General features: G+C 44.3%; 1 protein-coding gene across 26 annotated transcripts in view; it reads left to right on the top strand.

The window, feature by feature from the left end:
• Kug (FAT atypical cadherin kugelei) overlaps nt 1-22,100 on the top strand; it is a 612,064-nt gene that overhangs the window by 182,596 nt on the left and 407,368 nt on the right. For all 26 annotated transcript variants that reach the window (XM_076442550.1, XM_076442472.1, XM_076442521.1 and 23 more), the window contains one exon: nt 19,734-20,691. In XM_076442550.1, the coding sequence (XP_076298665.1) occupies nt 19,853-20,691 (839 nt within the window). In that variant the 5' untranslated portion in view covers nt 19,734-19,852. The remainder of the gene's footprint in view (nt 1-19,733; nt 20,692-22,100) is intronic.

Here is a 22,100-nt window from a genome sequence, read left to right on the forward strand (position 1 = left end):
TCAATCGAAACGGATTGCACATTCACGCGGCGCATAAGCTTTTTCTGTGCGGAATATTTAATAACGCGTCTCTCCGACCGTTGATATATTGCATCACGGTTAATCCCGCCGGGTATTCGCGTGTAACCTTCCCAAACTGTGACCCGCGAACAATTTCGTTCTTTTTAATTTCATCGGCGAAATGATTCCATTGAAAAATCACGAGCGCGTGACAGCTTTTCGCATCGGAGTTCAAAGGTGGAATCATCGAACTTTCACGATTTCCTGCCTTGACGAGCAATGACCCGAAATTTTGCTGAAATCTCTTCGACTAATTAAGCTCGAAACGTTCCGGTCGTAATTCGTGATTTTACTCCGTCGAACAAACTTCGCGGCGACGAAACCGTTGACAATTAACGTTTTAATTCGCCGACGTAATTTCTCCGCGATCCTTTGATGTTTGACCAGAGGTACGGGCAGGTAGCAAAATATGAAAGTTCCGAAATTGCCACAAACATGATTTAATATTTTTCGATTCTTCTAATGTGCGACGTAAAATATCATTTTAGTTCACTTTAATAACTAGACTGCGGATCTTTATGCAAAATAAAAATGTTTTGCATTGATTAAAAATTGATTTCATCCCTTAACGACTTTGTTACATTAAAAGCAACATTCTTGAACTCTTTTAATCTTTTACTGTTTTATATTTCACCCATCAATTTCTTCATAAATGCATAAAGATCCGCAGTCTATTAATAACACTCTATTAAATCTGTAAAATTACTAATGAAATAAATTATTATTGGACCGTTTCTTTCCGACGCAGAAAAGCTTGAAAGTCTGCAGCCCATGTGTGTATGGTGGTGCGTTCGAGGGCTGGTTTATCGACGGGTAACGGGGTTTCCGCGGAAATTCGATTCGCGCAAGTTACACGGCTCGTTTGCATAATTATCCGCGTCGGCGGCTTCATTTCTCGGTGGTTCGCGCGACGCTTACGAAGTTACAACGGCCGCGGATAGAAGAACTGTCGTCTGCGAAATATGTATATATTTCTATACTGCGAGATATCGATTTAACGAAGCTCGCCGTGAAGCCAGACACGTCTATCCATCCCTCCTCCTACAGGGGTTGCGTTTAAACTGGAGCGAAGCCCCTCGCCGCGTGTCTTTAACCGGAGTTTGGTCGCGACGAAGCGGGCGAACAACCTCGGGCTCGCTTCATTTATATCTCCTGTACGTGTCCCGTTTCCCCAACACGCGGGATTCGACCGTGGAAAAATAAAATAAAGCTTGACAAATATCACCGGCCTACGCGACCGCCAGAATTTTTGCACGGATTGGATTGCGGATTGTTTTATGCAGTCGCGAGCGAGAGAGAGCTCTCTCTCGAACCTTTTTCGAGCTCTCTGGAACGCTGAACGCTCGCGGAATAACTTTTAAAGGATTCTAGACGAAATATTTCTGGGTCAGCTATCTGTTGTGCTACGTGGTTCAAATTGCGAGTTTGTTAGCTCTGGATAAACTATTTTTTTTTTCAAATGACCATCGAAAGATTTGAAGTAAACATTGAATTGAAATATACTTTATCATTGTGCTTCTAGTTAATATGTTTAGTACTTTTCTTTCACTCCAGTTTATTTCAAGTCCGGTCTAGAGTAGATAGTGACAAATGATAAATGATCACAACACTGTGATGGAATGAAACGTAGCTCCACTTTTACGTTGCAACAGAAACCGGTCGGGTAAATGAAATTTTAATGTAAAATTTCATTTCAATTTTTGCCAATCTGCCACCGCGAGAGGTAAAATTCGTTCTCGTATTCGCGCGGGTGCAGCTTCTATATCCGCTGCTGTACATTACCATTGATTGCACAATGCGCCAGCTAAATTTTGTACGTCATACTGTTAAGGAACAAATGATGGGATAACGTGATGGTCGATTAGATCTGCAGCATCATGATAATTCGATTTCCAAATACATAGAGACATTCGACGGAGCTGTACGTACACGGCAACGCGAAAAACTCATCGAACTTTCAGCGTGCTAACGAACTTAATTGCACCGAGCTGTTTTCGTTCATTCCTGAATGAATGGAACATTATCGATTCGTGTTCCGAAGTTACGATTCTCCCGAGACATTCTGTTTAACCTTAACGAAGTATCCGAGCGAAAATTAATTAATTCGCCGGCGTATTTTCCAACGAAACATGTACGGATTTCGGTTCGACTTACGGAAACAGTGAAATTGTATCAATTACCGGGGAAATCCGTCGTGTCTATTTTCTCAGTAAATTGAGTTACCCGCGGATTCTCGTTGAATACACGTCGTTACATCGGAACGGGTAATATCGAAGTTGTTTCAAGGAATGGATGGCCGGGTTCAGAACTTGCAAAACCGCGCGACGTCGCGAAAATTCGCCCGCGGTCGCGAGATACGATGTGAATCCAATTTTGCACGCTTTCGGCGATATTACTAAATGATCCTTCACAGCCGAAACCTTAGAAACCATTTTCAAAAACCATTTAAAGCTATTCGCGTTGTTTGTTCTCTGCCCGAAAAACTTCTAAAATATTTTCTCGCAAATGAACCTGCCATAGATTTCCAAATTGAATGAACAAGCAACCAACAGTTTTATAAACAAACTGAAATAAATTGAAATTGAATCGATCGTTCCTTGTGTGGAATAATAGATTCATTTTGTTTCTCAAAGTATATTTCAATGATCAACGAAATCGAAGAGGAGGAATTAATCGATGAAACGCGATTTGATTTTTCTGCGTATCTTAATGCAAAATAGAACTGTTTTGCATTGATTGTAGAACACGTTTGGACACGCTATTGAAAATAACAATTTAAATAATAATTGTGAGAGTAGCATGGAAATGACACTATTTGAAAATATTGCCCGACATGTGTGCAAACTGTTAACTATTTTTCCTCTTGTAAATTATCTGGAATTGACGGCTGTAAATGGGAGTTGCCCCCTGAAGACCGAGTTAGGCGTTCGCCGGCCTTTGCTTACCATTATTCCCGGTTCTGTCGCAGCAGTTTCTCTCTCTCGATTGTCGGGAAAACGTCAGTTTATTCCGATTCGAATGACAGTCGACAAAAATCGCGGTGCCGTCCGAACGGAGGCAGCCGACTGACCAATCATCTCTATTAACTGCGCGCCTTCTGCGCGAACGTTTCCATCGGTCGCCGTTTTTTTTTCGTTCCCCTCCCCGCCGGATGAATCAAATCGTCGGCCCTGTCGATTTTAATACGAATCATATTTTAAATCGCGGGACAAGCAATAAATTTGATTTGCCCCGCGTAAGAATCGGCCGGCGAGTTATTGCCGGGCGGCGCGCTCGACCGATAACGATGGATATTTTTAGCTTAATGGAACGAGAGGAGACGTTTCCCGGTTCGGAAACGATATTATTTTTCGAGCGAACAATTTTCCCCCGTTTATTGGTCTCTCCCTCCCTCTCTTTCTGCTCTCCCGAGGTCTCCGCTTTGACAAATTCATCGTTGCAACAACTGCAACGGGAAAAAAATAAAAGAAGTACGCCACTTGTATTTTCGCCGGGGGTGGGTTCTTGACTTTGTCGCGTAATTGTTGGCGCGCGACTCGGGAATAACCGAGTTATGCTGCGTGAAAAGGGAATCGTTGGAAATATGCAATTAAATTTCTTCATAAAAAAGCCTCGTGTTCCCGAGAATTGAGCTCGAGGCCATATTTTAGAAAAAATGCGTCGGTCTCGAAACCGGAGCGAAACGCAATTTAATTTGTCGCGCGCGCCGGAATCAGAGAGAACGAAGAGAGAAAGGAGACGGGGATCTCTTTCGCGAGCGGATACGAAAGCACCGCGAAATTCGAAACGCTGTCGGGTGGAGAAACCGGGAAAAGCCTCCGCACTTGTTTGATTCTCGTTAGAGTGTCCACGGACACAACGGGCAATTAAGTCTCGAGAGGGGGAAAGCAGTTACTGTGTCGATTAATGTTCGTCCGATATTCCAACGTCCACTGACCACGCCACTAATTGCCGGCGACTAAACTCAAGGCGAGGTGAAATTGCTTTTTCGACGTTTTATGATCGGCAGACTCCGGCCGCTGCTGCCAACGTAAATGGAGAACGCGGAATTCCATCCAGCGAGTATCGTAACGCGCCGATATTATCGTCGCGAAAGGAACTCGAAGTCCTTCGGCGAGTTTTGGCCCCTCGCGATTAACAAAACGGTCTCGGTCTTAGCGTAATTACACGCTGCAAAAATGGCGCGACCGGTTAATGGACCCGATCGTCCGGCAAAACCATCGAGGATACGCGGGTGGAATATTCATCGGATGCGAGATCGATCGATCTTCGAATCGATCCACGTAGCGACCGGCTTCTCTCCCGTCTTCCTACTATGTACTCCTGGCAAAAATAATCCGATCAAACGAATCCAGTGTCTGCCATTTGAATTGTTCTTATTTTCATCGTGGAGAATAATTCCATTAACCATTTGCACCGCAATTTATTTCACGGTTACAGTAATTACATTGTTAACACATTTTTTCAGACAGATACAAATGTCGACGAACGAAACACATAACGCTCGGAATACATTATATGAAATTCAACATCAAACTCATCATGGTAAATGGTTTTACATTTGACAATTTTCGTAATTATAAAAACGCTTCTGCGGGAAACGGTTAAATAAAATCCGCTATTCAATCGCATGTTCTAATAAAAATCATACAAAATTTAAATGAATTCGATTCACTCACTTCTATAAAAAATACATATCAATTACTTTTAACGCTTGCTAGATTTTTATAGGATTACACAATATTCGCATACATATTACAACATCGTAAAACATTTACGTATTTTCGAAGAAGTTTATGCAACGAGTGAAAATTTAACAGGAGAGATACATTTTATGTCATCGTAAAAGTTTAATTGATTATTTCGTACAACCCCTAACGACCGAAGATCTCGGCGATCTACAGACCCATTCAGAATGGCGTTTCGTTGGTTGGCACGTCGCGTCGAGAGCGTAAATATCGCATGACGCCGAGACTAGCATATCGCCTGGACTGATTTAATCATCAACGGACATTTGTCAAGGGCGACGTTCGAATGCGGGTGGGCTCGGTCTTCCTGTGCCCTTCCTGTGGAACGCGCCCTTCCCAGGGGAGCGAGGGGCTCGATTAGGCCACTTATAGCTCGTTTGTCAATGCGATTGTTCCGTGCCGGCGTGCTCGAACCCTTGCTAGACTCTGGGTCATTGGGTAGCAGGAGGGTGAACTTGTCAACGGAGCAACACTGCCACGTTTTTCCACCCTTGTTTTCGGATTCCTTGATATGCACTAAACGGTCCGCGTCCGCTCCACCTGACACAACGATTCGCACGAATAATAGGGTAAAGATATACCAGTTACTTTCAGTTAATATTACTTTATTATTAAAAATACAATTGATGTATTACAATAATTTTTGTCAAAGATACAGAAAACATTAGTTGAAAACCTTATTCCCCGAGACAACGCAACTTTTCGTTCTCGATTATAGAAAATGCTAAGAAACAGTGATACAACAGAGGATAATAAAATGTGCAACGACATAGAACAAATTAATTAATCAATTTGTTTTCGCAAATTTCTTGTGTCCGGTAAATAGGACCAAAACTTCGTTAATATCTCTTTTGGTTTGCAACAAAATCGTCCAGAAAAATTTGACGATACAGAAAAGAGGTTGATAATCAATCGTTGATCACAAATAATGCAAAATAAATGACAGACAGCCAACAAATTAATAAAAACCTTACAAGTCGTTACCTTACCCTATTCAACGAGTAAACACTTCCAGGACGACACCGTGCAACATCTTATAAAATCATTCTGGTTCAAAGTGCGTGGCATCGATTATGTGACGGACTGTACACCGAAGTCAGCGTAAGCTCGTCCAGTAAGAAGAAACCCAATTATCCTCGGAGAGCTGCTAAGAAGCTGCAAAGAGCGGGGGGGAACGCGAGAAGAACTTTTCTGTTCCGGGGAGAATGATTTAAATACAAAATCTCGTTCCTCCCCGTTCGGACTGGAAGTTAGCGGATCCCGGGCAGACATAAAGAAAGGAAATCTCGATGGACGGTACTATCGATCAGAGTTGGTATCCAGTCGCGGCAGAAACTCGTTCCTATCGATATTAACAAGCGAGCCGGGTCGAAACTTTTCATGGAACCGGCCATCGACTGGGCCCCGTAGAAATCGGAGAAAATTTACGCGCAAGTTGACGTTGTCAGAGTAAAAGACGTGGCTCGCTCGGCCGGCTCTGTACCGGAGCTTTTACGATTCGCAGATAACGAGGTATAACATGTCGGATGTTTAAACCCGACGTCGATTTTCACCGCGCAGATACGGGACGGCGATAAAACGCGGTTCCCTATAGCAGGCGAGCGGAGGAGTCTAAATGATCGTAAACGGACCGAGAAAGAGATATAAATATATATATATATATATATATATAGAGAGAGAGAGAGAGAGAGAGAGAGAGAGAGACGAAGAAAGATTGAGATAGAGAGTGGGCCCGCGTAAATACCGGTGGCAACCATCGGGAAAAAGAAATTCTCGCGACGGGAAAAATGCGCGCCACGAATACCGTACCACCTAAGAAAATCGGCGGTGGTCGGCCGTTCAATTTGCATTACTCGATTACGCGACGCTCGAAGGTGTCTGCTGTTAGAATGGCTCCGTTTGCTTTTTCTTCGGACCTCACGCCACTTTTGTTGCTTCCTCCCTCGAAGAAATGGCATGGTAATGATCGCGTTTTCACGTGATCGTTCTATCTACCCTCTCTCTCTCTCTCTTTCTTTATCTCTCCTTTTCCTTTCTTTTTATATCCCTCATACGCTGCACCACTCTCTGCTCCGTGATCTCGCCACTTAAAGCTGAGCTGTCGTTCCATGTTCGATGAAGTGACTAGAGCTTTTATGTGGATTTCTCGTGTCGCGTGAGGAATTGAAACATTTAAGTGGCTCCTTTCCTCCCGGCACCCGATCCGCTTCATTGTGAGATCCTCTTTGTGCGGCTCTGCTCTCCTCCGGACTGTGGTTTCAGAAGGTTGTCGCATGATTATCTCATCGTCCTCGTCAGTGAGTGGATCTTCGAGCATTTGTGGGCTCTGAGAATTTTTATAAGGCAATGTGTAGTTTAACAGTGAACCTACCGAGCTCTGAAAATGGCTGTGTTGCCTCATGAAAATGACATCATAGAATTTACAATTGGATGTATAAAGAACTCGTACACCTTTTAAAGATTAATAACTTTTTCAAAATTGGATCTCCAACAGCTTCAGTTTCTTGGAGACGTTAGAATTATTGGAAGAAGAACTGTTGGAAAGGAAAGGAAAGTTATTCGTTTTTAAAGTATGTACGAATACTTTTTTATATAGATCTTTTTTAAATTTCTATTATACTATGTGGTTGGATACAAAAATGTGTATAATCATTTTCATTGACAGCATCATTATAATTGCAATAATTGAAAAATAACGGAAATGAATATTTTAACGTAGTTTCATTTTTATTATGTTGGGAAAAAATTCTCTTTCGCTGATTAGAGACGATGAAGCGATTACGCAGATTTCGAACGGCACTTTACAGCATCCTTTAATTGAAAAAGCTGCTACGAATCTGAAACGTTTACAATCTGGCTTAAATTCGCAGTTATTACTTCTTTGAAGTCTTCCGAGATGTTATACGATGATACCGACGCTCGGAGATTGCGTAGTCAGATGTAAAACACACAAGTTTCATCATACGCGCGCATCATGTGCATTCTTCTTCTTCTTTCCAGTGGATGCATACTGCGGCAATTTCTAAAGGCATTTTTAATTTCCACAGAACGCTGTTCTGAAAGCATTAGTCTGCGGATTTAATGCATTTATGACCATTTATAGTCATTTGCGTCTCGCAGAAATAGACGTCGGGTATGATTGCTCGGGAGTTTCTAATTACTTCGCGAAATATAAACAGCTTTCTACTCCGAAGTTCTAATGAATCCGCTATTACATTTACAAATGACGTTTAAATCGACACGATTGCACGTCTTTACCACAATCTTATAAACAGATAGCGTATCTTTATGCAAAATAAAAAAATTCAAGCTGAATTGCTACAAACTGGAGTGAAATAGAAATTTATTTTCTTTCTTGATATGTGGGTTGAAAATAATATAACATTATGAACGTCCAAAAATTTCAACTTGACATTACTGTGAAAAATCGACTAAGATTCAACAACCCGGAAAGAGATCAATCATTTATCGGTATGTAAAAATATTAAATGGGTGAATTCTCGAAGGAGCGTGCGAGGGTTGAAACAGATGAAAGATTGGAAGCTGGGGTCGTGATCGGTCGCTATCGACCGGACTGTTGACAAGAACGGCGACGAAAGTATTAAACTTTTCCTATTCCGTTTATTGTATCCCCGGCTATCTAGTCGAGTGGGAACCGCTTCGGTGGAAGTTGCCGTCGTGCATAGAATAGCGTTAGCACGCTAGACGATACTGTTCTGACGGGCGGGCATTGGCGGGCGCGGCCGCGCAGACTTTCCGCGACATCGAACGCGTTATCGAGGCACCCGTTCGTATATTCATTTTCTCGGCGGCTTTGTCGACGAGCCGACACTTCGATCCGGTTGTGTCGCGTCTGGAGAGCGGAGACGTCATTTTCTGTATTTCCATCGTGGCGGCGGGGACGCGCGGGAGGGGGACCTGACTGTCTGGCTGGATAATTAAACGGAACGGGCTGACCTCCTTCCGATCCCCGAGCAACCTGAAACAATCGTCTGCGAACGGCGTCGAACGCATTGTGCTAGTTTTATCTCATCTGACGGTAATATGGGAACGTGACGGCTCCCGGTATTACGAGTCCGCCGGCGGAACCTTTTCACGCACTGGCCGATGCACATCGCACAATGCAGCCTCGTCCGTGAACACCTTTAACCGCGAATCCTACCAGTCGAAACATTATTGTTAACCATCAATCCACAAACTCTTCAGTCGCTTCTTCGTAGATAATTATTTAGCCCTGAATTACCTTGTCCATGAACACCTTTAACCGCGAATCCTACCAGTCGAAACATTATTGTTAACATCAATCCACAAACTCTTCAGTCGCTTCTTCGTAGATAATTATTCAGCCCTGAATTAAATATCCATCTTCGTAGTTTCAACATTTGAGTGCTCTCAGTTCGTGTAGCCTTCTTTCTCCATCAGTTCGTCGCAATTCTTTAAAAGTTTACAATTTGACAGCGATCGGCCTCTTGTCCAAGAGGTCATTTCTCACTATTGTAGATTGGTGCTCCATTGAACGTGTATCTTTTGAACTGGCTTAAATTAATTTAGTTGCGTGATTGAATCATCTGTTTCCCTCCCCTAAGCGAAGCGGATTCTACCCCTATCCCTATTCTCCAACCCCAACAATGAACAACAACCATACTGCAGCCGTATCGTGTAGATCGATTTTTAGATTAATTTATTTCTTCTAGTCACAAAGTCCTTGGGACATATTTCTTGAAATTCTAACATCGCAATTTCACGTGCAAGCAACATACGAGCCACGGAAACAGCTAGCGGTTGTGCGCCGAAACAATTCCCGCTCGATCTCATTAACTTCAGCGTTCAATCCTTCATCGAGGTCCCAGCGAACGTCGCGCCAGAACCCGCGCGCGGAGCCATTAGCTGCCATAAACGGCGGGATTAATCTGCCTGTTGCAATTCCGAATACATACGACGTTCGTACGCGCTGCAGCCTGAAACACCCGGCAGCCCCGTAAAACCAATATTAAATCTCATTATCCGCGGTGACGAGCCGAAAGGTCGCGTCGAAGACGTTGAATCGAGCGACGCGACGCGACGCCGCGCCGGGAGCAAAGCGTGGGAACGAAGGGAAACCGAAGCAGGATCGTACGGGGACAACGACGGCGTTACGTTGTCATCCTTGAGTCGGTGGCTATCCTCGCGTGCCTCTCCAGGTATGCTCAATCTTATTTCGTAGCGCCCTTGGAACGATAATCACGAGCAGGCGTGCATCATGCGCCTGATCCCAACGAGAGATATGCCGTTTGGTAAAAACCAGACGAGCCGCGGCTCGGATCGGTGCAGGATACAATATACATGGTCAAAACAGTATACAGTAAAGTCGCGATCTAGCATCGCCTGTTCCGAGCGGGGACAGAGAACGTGTAGGGAAACTATTTTTGTATGACTTGTAAAAGGTTCGAAACCATCTGGAATAGGTTCGAGTATACTTAAGAGTACTATTTCTATTTTTTGAACTACAGAAAATTTTCTATAGATGAGAAAAAAATATCCTCTCCAACTTAGTAATCTGATCTCGGCTCGGTATATCGGTGTGAACCACTACTAACGCGACGCGGAGAGTCGCAGTCGTCGGCACAGTTCAAACACCCGTGCGTCATCACAATGTAACACCGATATTTAATCTTCTTTATTTTTCATTATTTTTTTATGGAACTTTCAGCAACATATTCCTGGCATTTTTCTAATGCAAAATGATACCAAACACGATATAATTTCAACTGTATTTAGTGGTTTAATTGATGATGAGAGTTGCCGTCGCATCGACAGTTGTCGTGGTCTCTCTTTACACACGCTGTCCTTCTCTACGTTCGGCTCAGCCTTTGAAGCTCAAAAAATAGTACCAAATGCGATAGATGCAAAGAATTCCCCCCGAGGCCTTCGCAACTATTGAAAATTTACTGTACTTCTAGAGAGTTCGAATTCAATCAATCAAAGTTCTAACCTGATTCCGAGGTACTCGATCACATCTTTTTTAAATACTGAGCAGCTCGAGCTTCTGGCCCCTCGCGGGGATGCCCCCCAGTGGAAGGGGTAGGCGAAGGGACAGCGATCGTGAAGATGCACATGGAGCTAGATCGCGACTTTACTGTAGCCAGTTTGGACAATATTTTTCAAGTTCGACTCGTTACGATAAACTCCGCTTGAAAGCTCGCGTTTTCTTACGGAGCGGTGGCACGCCGGCGTAATCGTAGAGAGCGTTTACGCTTGGAAATCGGGACGAGCACATGGCGATGCCAGTCAAACGACGCCGCGAACAGATGGCGAAATAATGGGTTTTCCGTGTGTAGCCTGGTGCGAGATGAAACAAGGGATGATGGTTCGGCCTGCACCGCTTTGACGGAAACGCGGCCGTCGCCATTAAGCACGGAAACGATGGAGTATAACGCGACCGTTTCATTGTGAAGAGTCCACGCGTTACTGTTACCGTAACTTTTCTTGCCCGGCCACCTCCGGAGTCGACGGTTCTTTTTTAGCGGCGCTATTTGCGGCACCGCTGCAACCGGAAATAGGCTGATGCGCTCTCACGGAACATCCCTTTTTGGATCAACGCTCTGCGAGTGACTTAATGAGGGCCTCGGTTGTCTGACGAGTAGCTCTTTCGGATTTTAGTCAAGTGTACATTCAATGTAGAACCGGGATTGTGCAACCTTCGTTCCTGTTTAGATGACGGAAGTGGCTCTCGCGTCGTTGCATTTTGTTTTATTGCTGTCCTTATATTGGGTTTCCACTCCAAATTCACCCTTCTGCAAGTCAAATCGAACACTATGCAAATCAATTTCACCCTTTTGCAAATCAAATTCAACCCTTCGTAATTCAACCAAATTCAGCTCGATACGCTTCAATAAATACATACGTACTTTCATTTTTTTAATTTGTTAATCAGAATATACATATGAATATACATATCTAGGACACAGTTTGCATATATTAAAAAGTTAATGAATTGGTAATTCCTAGATGCAAATAAAAATGTTCGCATTTGCGATTGCAGGACAAAGGAGTCAAATAAATATATTCTATTCTCCATTTAATTATCCCATTAAGCTGAAAGTAATACATTGATGTCCTTAAATATTTTTAACATGTACGTGCCCTTTTTACTGAAAAATACTTTATTTGTAAAAGGTTGAATTTGATTTGCAGAAGGGAAAAATTGATGTGTAAAACCTGTATTGAACAAAAAGATAAAACGTTATGGAAACATCTTTATAATAACTAAAATCGCCTAATTTGTCGTGCATCGTCGAAAAAATACATTTCTGAAGAGGCAAAGATGAAACTGGAGTACGACGCTGCCTTTACCATTCAGAACAAAAAGCTAAAAACGTTGTGGAAACATGTTCTTAATTAAAATCGCCGAATTTGTCGAAAAAATTCGTTCCCGAAGAGGCAAAAATGAAACTGGAGTGCGACGGGAACATAAGTAGCATGTTCGGACGAATTGCTCTACGCCGACGGTTCCGAGACGATTGAATGGGATGAATACGGCGCTGCAGAGTCGTCGAAACAGGCCCGTTCCACGAAGCAGTTCCAAGAAAGGTCTAATTCCCTTCTGTTCGCATGTCCTTCGCTTTCTCCTTCCTGTGTCCCACGGTGACGAACGCTGGACGGTCGTCGAGGAACGCTTCGAGGAATATGTATTCTAAATCCACGTTCCTTTACACGACGCGCCGCGCTTTTGTCTTACATCGCTTTTGCTTTAATTCCGTCCTCCCCCTTCGGCGAGGCTCGCGATGTGAAAATCGTTTCTTCGTCGAGGCGTGTCTAGTTACTGGATGGTTCTGGTGTGTATTCGTACGTGATCTGTAAGTGGTAGAAGCAGTTCATGGGCGGACAGCGTTGACATTTACAAGATGTAATAGCTAATTTTACACCGACGATCGTAATATCCTTTTTCCATCCGTTAGCCGTGCATTCGAACCTGTCTGATCTTATACATCATTTTCTTTACTTATTCCGATTAAATTGCACTTTCCAAGTTGGTTAGAATAACTTAGTTTTGATCTGGGTTGCACTTTTTTTACTGTTAACCGGTGAGGAGCCGGTAAAAATTGCCATACCATTGTTCAAAACAGTTTTAAGCCTGTATTCTATGAATTTTAAAGAAGATTACATAGAATAAAACTGATCTGGGTTGAAAGAGATGTCTTGATTTTGGAATTAAAATTGCGTCGAGTCCAAAGGGTTAGAATACATTTTTATTTTGCATAAAGATCCGCAGTTTCATCATCACAAAATTTCCAAGATAATAAATAAATGGAGAAGAGATCGTTGTGTGATTTAGACCGAGAGTTTCCGCGAGAAATCATCCGTTCCCAACGCAACAATTTCGCGAAAACCAATAGCAACGAATTGATGTCCACCACATTACTCGAGGAGTAGCGAATCGATTAAAAGCATCGCTTATTAAGATGTTCGGAGCGTTCGGTCGGTGCGAGAGTCCGCTGGCGCGCACACACGGGTGTCAGCGCGAATATCGTCGGCACGGTTGACAGTGTCAGCACGTTAATCCGACAGCGTCACCGTGTACATCGACAGCTCGATATACCGGCGTTCACTTGTTAATCGGATTTACCTCGAGTCGTAAGCGTGGCTCGCGAAAAACCGTCGGCGTTGTATCAGCGCGCGGTTGTTTCGTTCGGTGTGATCGGTTCTTACCGGGCAGCGCCGCTATCGCGTGCCGCAGATAAACAAAACGAGCAAGGTCGGTCGCGACAACGATGGACGACGGTCGTCGTCGAAACTGGAAAAATTAATTCTACCTCCCGTGTCCCCTTACCGCCGGCGGGTGGGTCGTTCCGCAAACGAATGCGATCGCTCGTATTGTCCGGCTAAAATACCGTCGGCGGTCCCGACCCGCATCGCTTTCATTCGTTTTCAGCAACTCGGCTCTAACAATTCTTCTTTCACGCTCGCCGAACGGAAATCGACCGAGTTTCCGCGACTTCCTTCTCTTCCGCCTTCCCCGAGAACGTTTCCGTGCTCCACTTCCTCGACGCGACCCTCGTCTCGCACCAGACTCCGGCTGATAAATTATTTCTACTTTTTTTCAATAATAAGCCGACGGGAACCGGGGCCAGCTCGAAAGTTCAACGCTCCTCGCTTGGCAACTCACAGTCGCCTGGAAACCCGTTTCTCGTGGTCAAATTAGAATTTTTCATGTTGCGTATTACGACATTTTCGTAGACATGAATTGATAACCCTCCAAAGCTTCAAAACATTCGCCATTTTAGATAATTATGTTACAGACTCGCACCGGATTCCAGTTAATTAATTATTTCTCTGGCTGGAAACCCGTTTCTCGTGGCCAAATTAGAATTTTTCCTGTTGCGTATTAAGAAATTTTTGTATACATGAATTGATAAAATGTTCGCCATTCTTGATAATTATGTTATACAGTCGTACAAGATTCCAGCTGATTAATTATTTCTCTTTCCTGAAATTATTAGCCGACGGGAACCGGGAGTAGATCGAAAGTTCAACGCACCTGGCGACGCGACGGTGGAGCCTGGTTCGATTTTGTGTCGATATTTTTACGTACCCGGTCAAAGGTCTCGCTGTGACGCCTGTTTCTACGGTTTTAGCCGCCAGTGCCACTAACTTCCGTCTAATTAGGACACCGCTGATACCTCGGAACCGGTCGCGCGGTCTGCTTCTTTTCTGCCACGTGAAAACTTTATTTTACGGCTTCCTGTCTGCTCGTCTGACGTCCCATTGTCGCTGCTAGATAAATGCTCTCTTTGTCCCGATCTAAGTAAGTTGTCTCGAATTTCTCAGGTTCTCGGAATGTGGTTTAACCCTTGCGTTATGGACGTCGCGGGACTGCGCGCGTTAATAAAGTCTAATAAGTGTTTAGTACATACTTCTGTCAGAATTCGAATCAAAGTCCTATTTAATAACATTTTAAATTTTTTAGGACAATCTGCGTGTCCATTTGAGAGTACTTTAAAAATTTTTTGCACTCGGAAATTGACGTGAGAGTATGTCACCAATATAAATATTAACCGATAATAATTCGGTTGATTAATTTTTTAATAAAAATTGAAACACTATGGCCTGACTTCTGCTTTCAGATCATACTTTCCCGCCTATTGTTCGATTTATGTATATGTATAATTATAAGTATAATAATGGCAGAGAAAACTCTAATTAGAAGACTCTTGGCTATACGAATGGTGTCCTTATCAACTCGCACTCTCGATACGTATACATTGACGAATTTGACTCTCGAGTAGCTCTCGATAGTTTTACTCTCAGGTGGACATGTACCTTTACGGTACTAGATCTCTGAAAGTGTGACAAAATTCCGAGTAGTTCGAAACAGGGAGACGTTTAAATTTCCTAGAATCCTAGACCGAGCAATCACCTCGTAGAAGTCGACTTGCACGCCTGATTCTCTGAAATAAATCACTCGGCAGAGTGATCCCGTCTGCGAGTGAACGAACGCGGGTTAAACAACGCAAAAAGGAGACGGGTGCGTGATTTTTACGCCATCCGCCTCTAACTAATCATGTAATCAATTACTTGGACTTAACCAGAAGCGATTCCGGGTTACAGCGAGGCAGGTAAGCGGGCATCAGGCCTCTCCTTAGACTCCATCTCGTTTCTCTAACAGGTGTTCAGGGTCTGCTAACTAGCTGCGCGTCTCGAACGCGCGTTCATTTAGTCCGAACGAATCGGCGCCGCTAACGGTGTGTGCTCAGGGGCCCGGTCGCGGAAAAACCGTTCGAGATAAACCGGCTAATTATCGCGAATCGTTTTCTCCTTCCGTCCGGGTGCGGCGCCGCGCCGCTGCCTCGGGAGAGGGTTTCTTGCATTTCCTCGCGGCGTAAAATCGCCGGGATTATAGGCACAGTTATTACGACAAACTGCGCCTGGTCTCGCGACTCGACACGATTTTTAGGCCCCTTAACGATCGCGCTAAATACTGAATACACTGCAGATTCCGCTCGGCCCGCTAAAGCGATCCAAACGAGTCCTGAACAAGCCGATCCGAACGGCGTCGCAATAAGAAACCGTGTAAACGACGCAACGTGTTCTCCAGCCGCAATTTCCACGCCGCGCGGATCGTGGAACCCGAGCGAGGAACATGCGAGCGGCTATGGCTGCGTCTCGATGGCGCCGATGGACATTCGCGTTTCGTACCCGGGGCACGCTGCGCTGGGAACCCGTTTTTCCGGGACGAAACTGTATTTTTGAAATTCCAAAATCCATAATATTAGCCATTTTACTTCTGAAATTCAGACTGGTCCACCCAAATGTAGCCATCTAACTATCACCTTTATTCTTGACGATAATATGCATACATTTTGACTTCAAGGTCATGTTATCAAAATATATACAAAATATACATTTACAAGAAATAAATAACATTTGTAATGCGTTCACCTTGTGATACCATTTACATTCCATGAAAAACATTTGTTATGTCGTCACTATACTGCGGATCTTCATGCAAAATAAAAATTGTACGCATTTACTGGAAGAAAAATACTACACAAACCATACTTGGTTTAAAGCATTAAATAAATAATAATAATAATCATAATACTGCAAGAAAACAGGAGGCAAATAGGAACCACATACACTGATGTCTTTGAATCTTTTTAATACGTCCACTGCTTCATGTTCTGCGTACCTATTCTTGTCATAAATGCATTAAATCCGCAGTCTAGAAAAAGGTTTAGTTTAGGATATTCGTTCGTCGCGTGAATTTCTTACGCTCGGGCAAATAAATTGCAGCCGCATCTCGAAAGCGGTGCGCGGCGGATTCACATTTTGAGGGACTCGGATCGAGCAGTGCCGAGTTAAGTGGCCGGGGACACGCGAGTCTACTCCGACTGTGTTTGGATTCGAATCCGAGCGCGGAGCGTGGCTTTCGCGGCGATCGATCGACGTCGCCGATAACAGAGACCGGGCCTCGGAACGAGTCCGAGTTGAAACTGGCTGCGTCGCGTCGTTGAAACAGATCGATGGCAGTGGATCGCCGCACGCCGCCGATCGGTGGAAACGTTGCCTGGTGTTAGCCCCGGTTTTCGAGTACACGAGTGCCGATCGAGGGGTTGCCGGTGGCCGCTCGAAGATAGGGAAAATCGCGGCGCCCCGTTATCGGATCCAATGTTTCGTACTGTTATCGGACTCTGCCACTGAAACTGTCACGGTCGAAATGATCGCTGGCCCTGCAGGATCCACAGCGAACCGAGCTAACACCTGGACGAATGCCTCTGTAATGGTGTTACGCTCCGCTCGAGTCTGCCCGCTTCAAATTTAGACCGTATCCTCCTAGCCGCATGACCGATCGAACTTCCTTCAGGCGAAAAGGTACGGATTAAAGGTTCTTAGCCACCCTTCAGTCTCTCCCTGACGTGTATCTACTGGCTAGAGTACTGCCACCTACTCCATCTTCAACCAAGACCCTCGATAATCACTATTTTATACTTTCTTTTGTTTTTTGTACAGTATTCTCTCCGTAACTGTCGCTCCTGCGGGTCTGCCGAGTCACTGTTACAGAAGCAGTGTCGCAAATTCAGGAGAATTGCCTGGAACTGTTTAACTCGTTCCTGTATCATTTTCTTTGCAGTTACACATTGATTAAAACGTCTTTGTCCCGAAATATGTCGTAGAAGAGATAAGAAAATTTATATTTTTTATATGGCTACATTCATTTTAATGCTTAAATATTGATTATAACCAAGCCAAATTTTATTTCAGTTAAAAACAAAGGCGTAACATTCACATTTGTTAGACTTTATCTCGAAAAATGTCGTAGAAGAGATAAGAAAATTTATATTTTCTATATGGCTACACTCATTTTAATGCTTAAATATTGATTACAACCGAATCAAATTTTATTTCATGTAAAAAGAAAGGCGTAACATTCATATTTCATAACATTCATAGACTTAGACTTTGTTCAAAATGAAAAACTGAAAAATCCCATCTTTGCATTATCGAGAAATGAGAAACACCCTCGCAATCCTGGAAACGAGTCCGTCCCCTTAAAGTCTAAAAAATCAATTCATTTTTCCTCCTCCGGTCTGGCTGTCTGAAGCCACGGAAGTGAAACGAATTTCTTTTTGTATATCCCGGGTTTTATTCGACCAGTTTTTCACACGGGTAATTAAATTCATCGCGCTCGGCGTGCTTGATTACCGTGTTTCATAACTTTTGCGGGCGGCCGGCGCGTTCGAAAGCCAAAATACATGCCCCGTTCTGGGGGTTCAGCAGCGGCGCGTAACTCTCGCTAGAATTGGGGAATTGTAACAACGAGCATAAAATAACGTGGAGTACCGGGCCCGACTCGGTTCGCCAAAGATCATTCGCGGACAATTTAACGCGATCGCATATCGCCGGTGCAGCAGATTTACTTTTCACCGGGCTTAATGGACACGGCTATCGCTGGGAATCGCAACGTTATTTTCCGCGTGTTAAACAAATTTCGTTTTGCCCGATGCGTTTCCGATTGGTATCAATTATCCGTCGAATATTGAATTTGTAAATTTTCGTTGTATGCCGGCTCGGAAGAAGAATTATGGCGTGTTGAAGTCCGGCTGCGTATCGATCGAGGCTACCGCAGACTGTACGATAGTCCGAGACTCTGTACTGGGTGCAACGGAACGTGTGGAACCGACTTTAGGTTGTACTACGCCTAAAAACAATGAACATCTAAACATAATCATAATTAAAGCAAACGTACCAGTTACCTACCTGATATTTCGTGACGACTTGGAGGTTTTTTATCAATTTGAAGGCATTCATTTGGAAAATGTTCGTACGTACCTCGGCACGTAATTATGGCTTCTGAAAATCTTCAAAAACTGCTAAGATACAAAATATGAAAGAATTTAGTACGATTCTAATTTATTTCGGGTTTAAAAAGGCCACTACCACGGAAAATAAAGCTCTATTTTGTTCCACTTTCTTCAAATTCGCCTACAAAAATTGAAAATTACATATACATCCGCAGTCGACACCCTGTACATATAGTCGAGCACGATCGGGTTCAGCCGGATCCGTTCGCAAACGTCATCTTCCGGAGAATCATTGGCGGGCGACGATGGTTCGCGCCGTTCGACCAGCTTCTGTTGCATAACGCGATCGCATCGATTTAACGTTGCGTACAGCGGTTAGCCGATAGACTCGCCCTGCGCTGGGCCTGTCAATAGCCTTTCCTTAACCTCTTCGGCTAAGTGGTGCGCCGATCATGCTCGATCGAGCGGAAGTCGGTGACTGTCGCCAAGGATAACTCGGCTTTAACACTTCATCCGCCTCTGCCGAATCGATTCGACCGCCGCACAATATGATATTTTCGGGATCCAGCGGGTCAAGATTCAATTCCGTTCACGATGCATTTCGGATAAATGACTAACACCGTTGAAAACCCGAGCTAGTTAAGCCTTTGCACTCGGAACTATTTTAGCACGAACACTAAACATATCTTCTGACCTAGAATATCTTCATTCTCAATGATTTCTTAAATTTGGTGGACACGAAATTGATTAGACTGATTAGATACCTTTCTTCATGCATTTATGAAGAAATTGACTAGGTGAAATATAAAACAATAACAGATTAGAAAAATTCGAGAATGTTGTAACGTTGTTTTCAACGCAACAAAATCATTAAGGGATGAAATCGATTTTTATTTTACTCCTGCTGTCCACAATCAATGCAGAACATTTTCGTTTTGCATAATGATCCGCAGTCTACTAATAACACAAACAATATTTTAAATAATGGTGGCGCCTCAGAGTCAGCTCTCGAGTGTTAAGATACGATGACATGCTCGTATCTTAGCATAGTTAAGTATTAGTATCTTGCTGACAATGCTCGACGATAACACGGTGTCCCGTTTCGAAGGTATCCCAACTAATTTGCGTTTCCGTTTTGTTCCAGCCGGCCGTGTTGCAGCGAGCATAGTGTCGCGGAGAGGCGACCAGACCTCGTCCCCTCGTTCTGCCGGGGCAACGACGGATTCATCCCTCCAAAACCACTGACAATGAGCTAGCGACACGATGCGGAGGATGAAGCAGCGCGTGCTGCTCGCCTGGCCATGGTTGTGGCTGTGGCTGTTCGCGGCCACAGCGGGTTCCCCGTCTTCCGATACGTTTTCGTCGACCACGTTCTCTTCGTCGGCAGGGGTTGGCAGCAGTTTCGGCATCGTCAGCAGCAGCAGCAGCAGCAGTAGTAGCAGCTCGGTGACCAAGCCGTTCAGCCAGGCGATCCCTACGACGACGTCCTCCTCGGTAACGGAGGATCTCTCGTTCCCTTTGAACCGGGATTTCCGGTTCACGGAGCCGGTCTACAATGTCTCGATCCCGGAGAACTCGATCGGGAAAACGTACGTGGTCCCCGAGGAGCGTATGGGTATCAAACTCGCCTCCCCGGACACGAACCTCGACGTCAGGTTCCGGATCATGAGCGGCGACCGTGACAAGTACTTCAAGGCCGAGGAACGTACCGTCGGCGACTTTTGTTTCCTGTTAATTCGGACTCGAACCGGGAACGTGGACGTGTTGAACCGCGAGCGGAAGGACCGCTATGTGCTCGAAGTGCGCGCCACCGCGACCATAAGCGAGACAGGCAAGAACAGGCCCGTCACCGTCCTCGAGGCGGACACGAGCGTCGTCGTGACCGTCCTGGACACGAACGACCTGAACCCACTGTTCTATCCGACCGAGTACGAGGCGACCATCGCCGAGGACACGCCCCTGCACCGAAACATACTCAGGGTAATCGCCGAGGACGCCGATCTCGGCAGGAACGGCGAGATTTATTATAGCTTCGCCGAGGAGACCGATCAGTTCGCCGTTCACCCGGTCAGTGGGGTAATAACGCTCACCAGGCCGCTCAGGTAGGTCGACGTAATAGAATTCTCCTGTTTCGTTTGATGAGCAGACCCGACTCTCTTGCATCTTCCTAAGGTCCTCCTCTCGTATACCCTCGAGCCGAGACGAGGCCGAGTCGCTAAACGTTTACGAGCTCTCGACATCTCGCCAGCGAATCTCCAAGCAATTTGTCCGGATCCCCGGTGTACTCCTCCTTCTTTGGGATTTTATCTTGATATGCCACGGGGACGCGCACCGCCTGTTAACGCCCCAATAGCTCGCTTAACGATCCTTCTAATTTTCATACACGGTTGACCGACATACCCGGCATCCTCGCCGCGGCTTGCTTTTGGATTTCAGAGCGCCTCGAACCGACTCGCATCGGTTACATTTATATTGCTAACGTGAAATTAACGGGCTACGCCTGGAATCGTGGAAATAGGATGAAGTAAAAAATACAAATTTTCATTTCCTGAGAAATCTTACTTATAATGTCATTTTTAACGCTGCGAAGCTTGGGTCTGGGCTGACCCATTGACCATATGCAATTGCTTGTAATCTAATAGCTTTTGAGAAAAATAAAAAAATTTATTGTCGTAGCCGTTTTTAGAAATTTTGATTCATTCAGGAATTATTATTAAACAGCGGATCTTTATTCAAAATATATAAAATTCTACCTGAAAATTTAATTTTTCCTTAGTATGTCTAATAGGTTGAAAATAATATAATTGTACATTTAAATTCCTCTGATTTATTTACTGTTTTAAACTACACACACACATTTTTGTCATAAATGCATAAAATCCGCTGTCTAATCAAGACTCGTATATTTCCACGAATAACGAAATAATCACGTATTAAACAATTAATTTCAACACGAATGTGTAAAGTATACATCAAATTCAATCAAGACTTGTGCGAAGCAAGATAGTTGAATAACCGCCGCGATAAATGTAACCGACTGAAACTCTAGGTTTGTTAAGCAAAGTATGTCAATTTGGTGGAATTCGGGTTGCATTTAGTTGAGCAGTAAACGCGTTAAACGCGCCGAGAACCGGGAAACGTTATTACAAGAGTTTTACGTAATTGCTATATTTATGTCCTTGATAGAATTACGTAGAAATTACTTGACTGAGAGAGAGAGAGAGAAAACCGAGGTTGTAGAATGTTCGAACGTTACCTGGCGGGTATTTGTCTTGTCGAATGGTCAGCCGGGACTGAATTCCTTGCACAAGACACAGTCTACGCGAAAAAAATTCCTCAAACGTTTCGGATTCTTTCGTGTAAACGGACGTTCTCGTTCGGCACGCCCCCACGGTACACGCGCTCGTTTGAATTTATTGTTCCCGGGTAAATTGTCCGTGAACGAGAATGCGGTACACGGCGATTGTAATAGAGCAAATATACACTCGAGAAAGTATTCGAGAAACACAGT

The sequence above is a fragment of the Lasioglossum baleicum genome, chromosome 2 (genome assembly GCF_051020765.1).
Source record: "Lasioglossum baleicum chromosome 2, iyLasBale1, whole genome shotgun sequence".
Taxonomy (NCBI): domain Eukaryota; kingdom Metazoa; phylum Arthropoda; class Insecta; order Hymenoptera; family Halictidae; genus Lasioglossum; species Lasioglossum baleicum.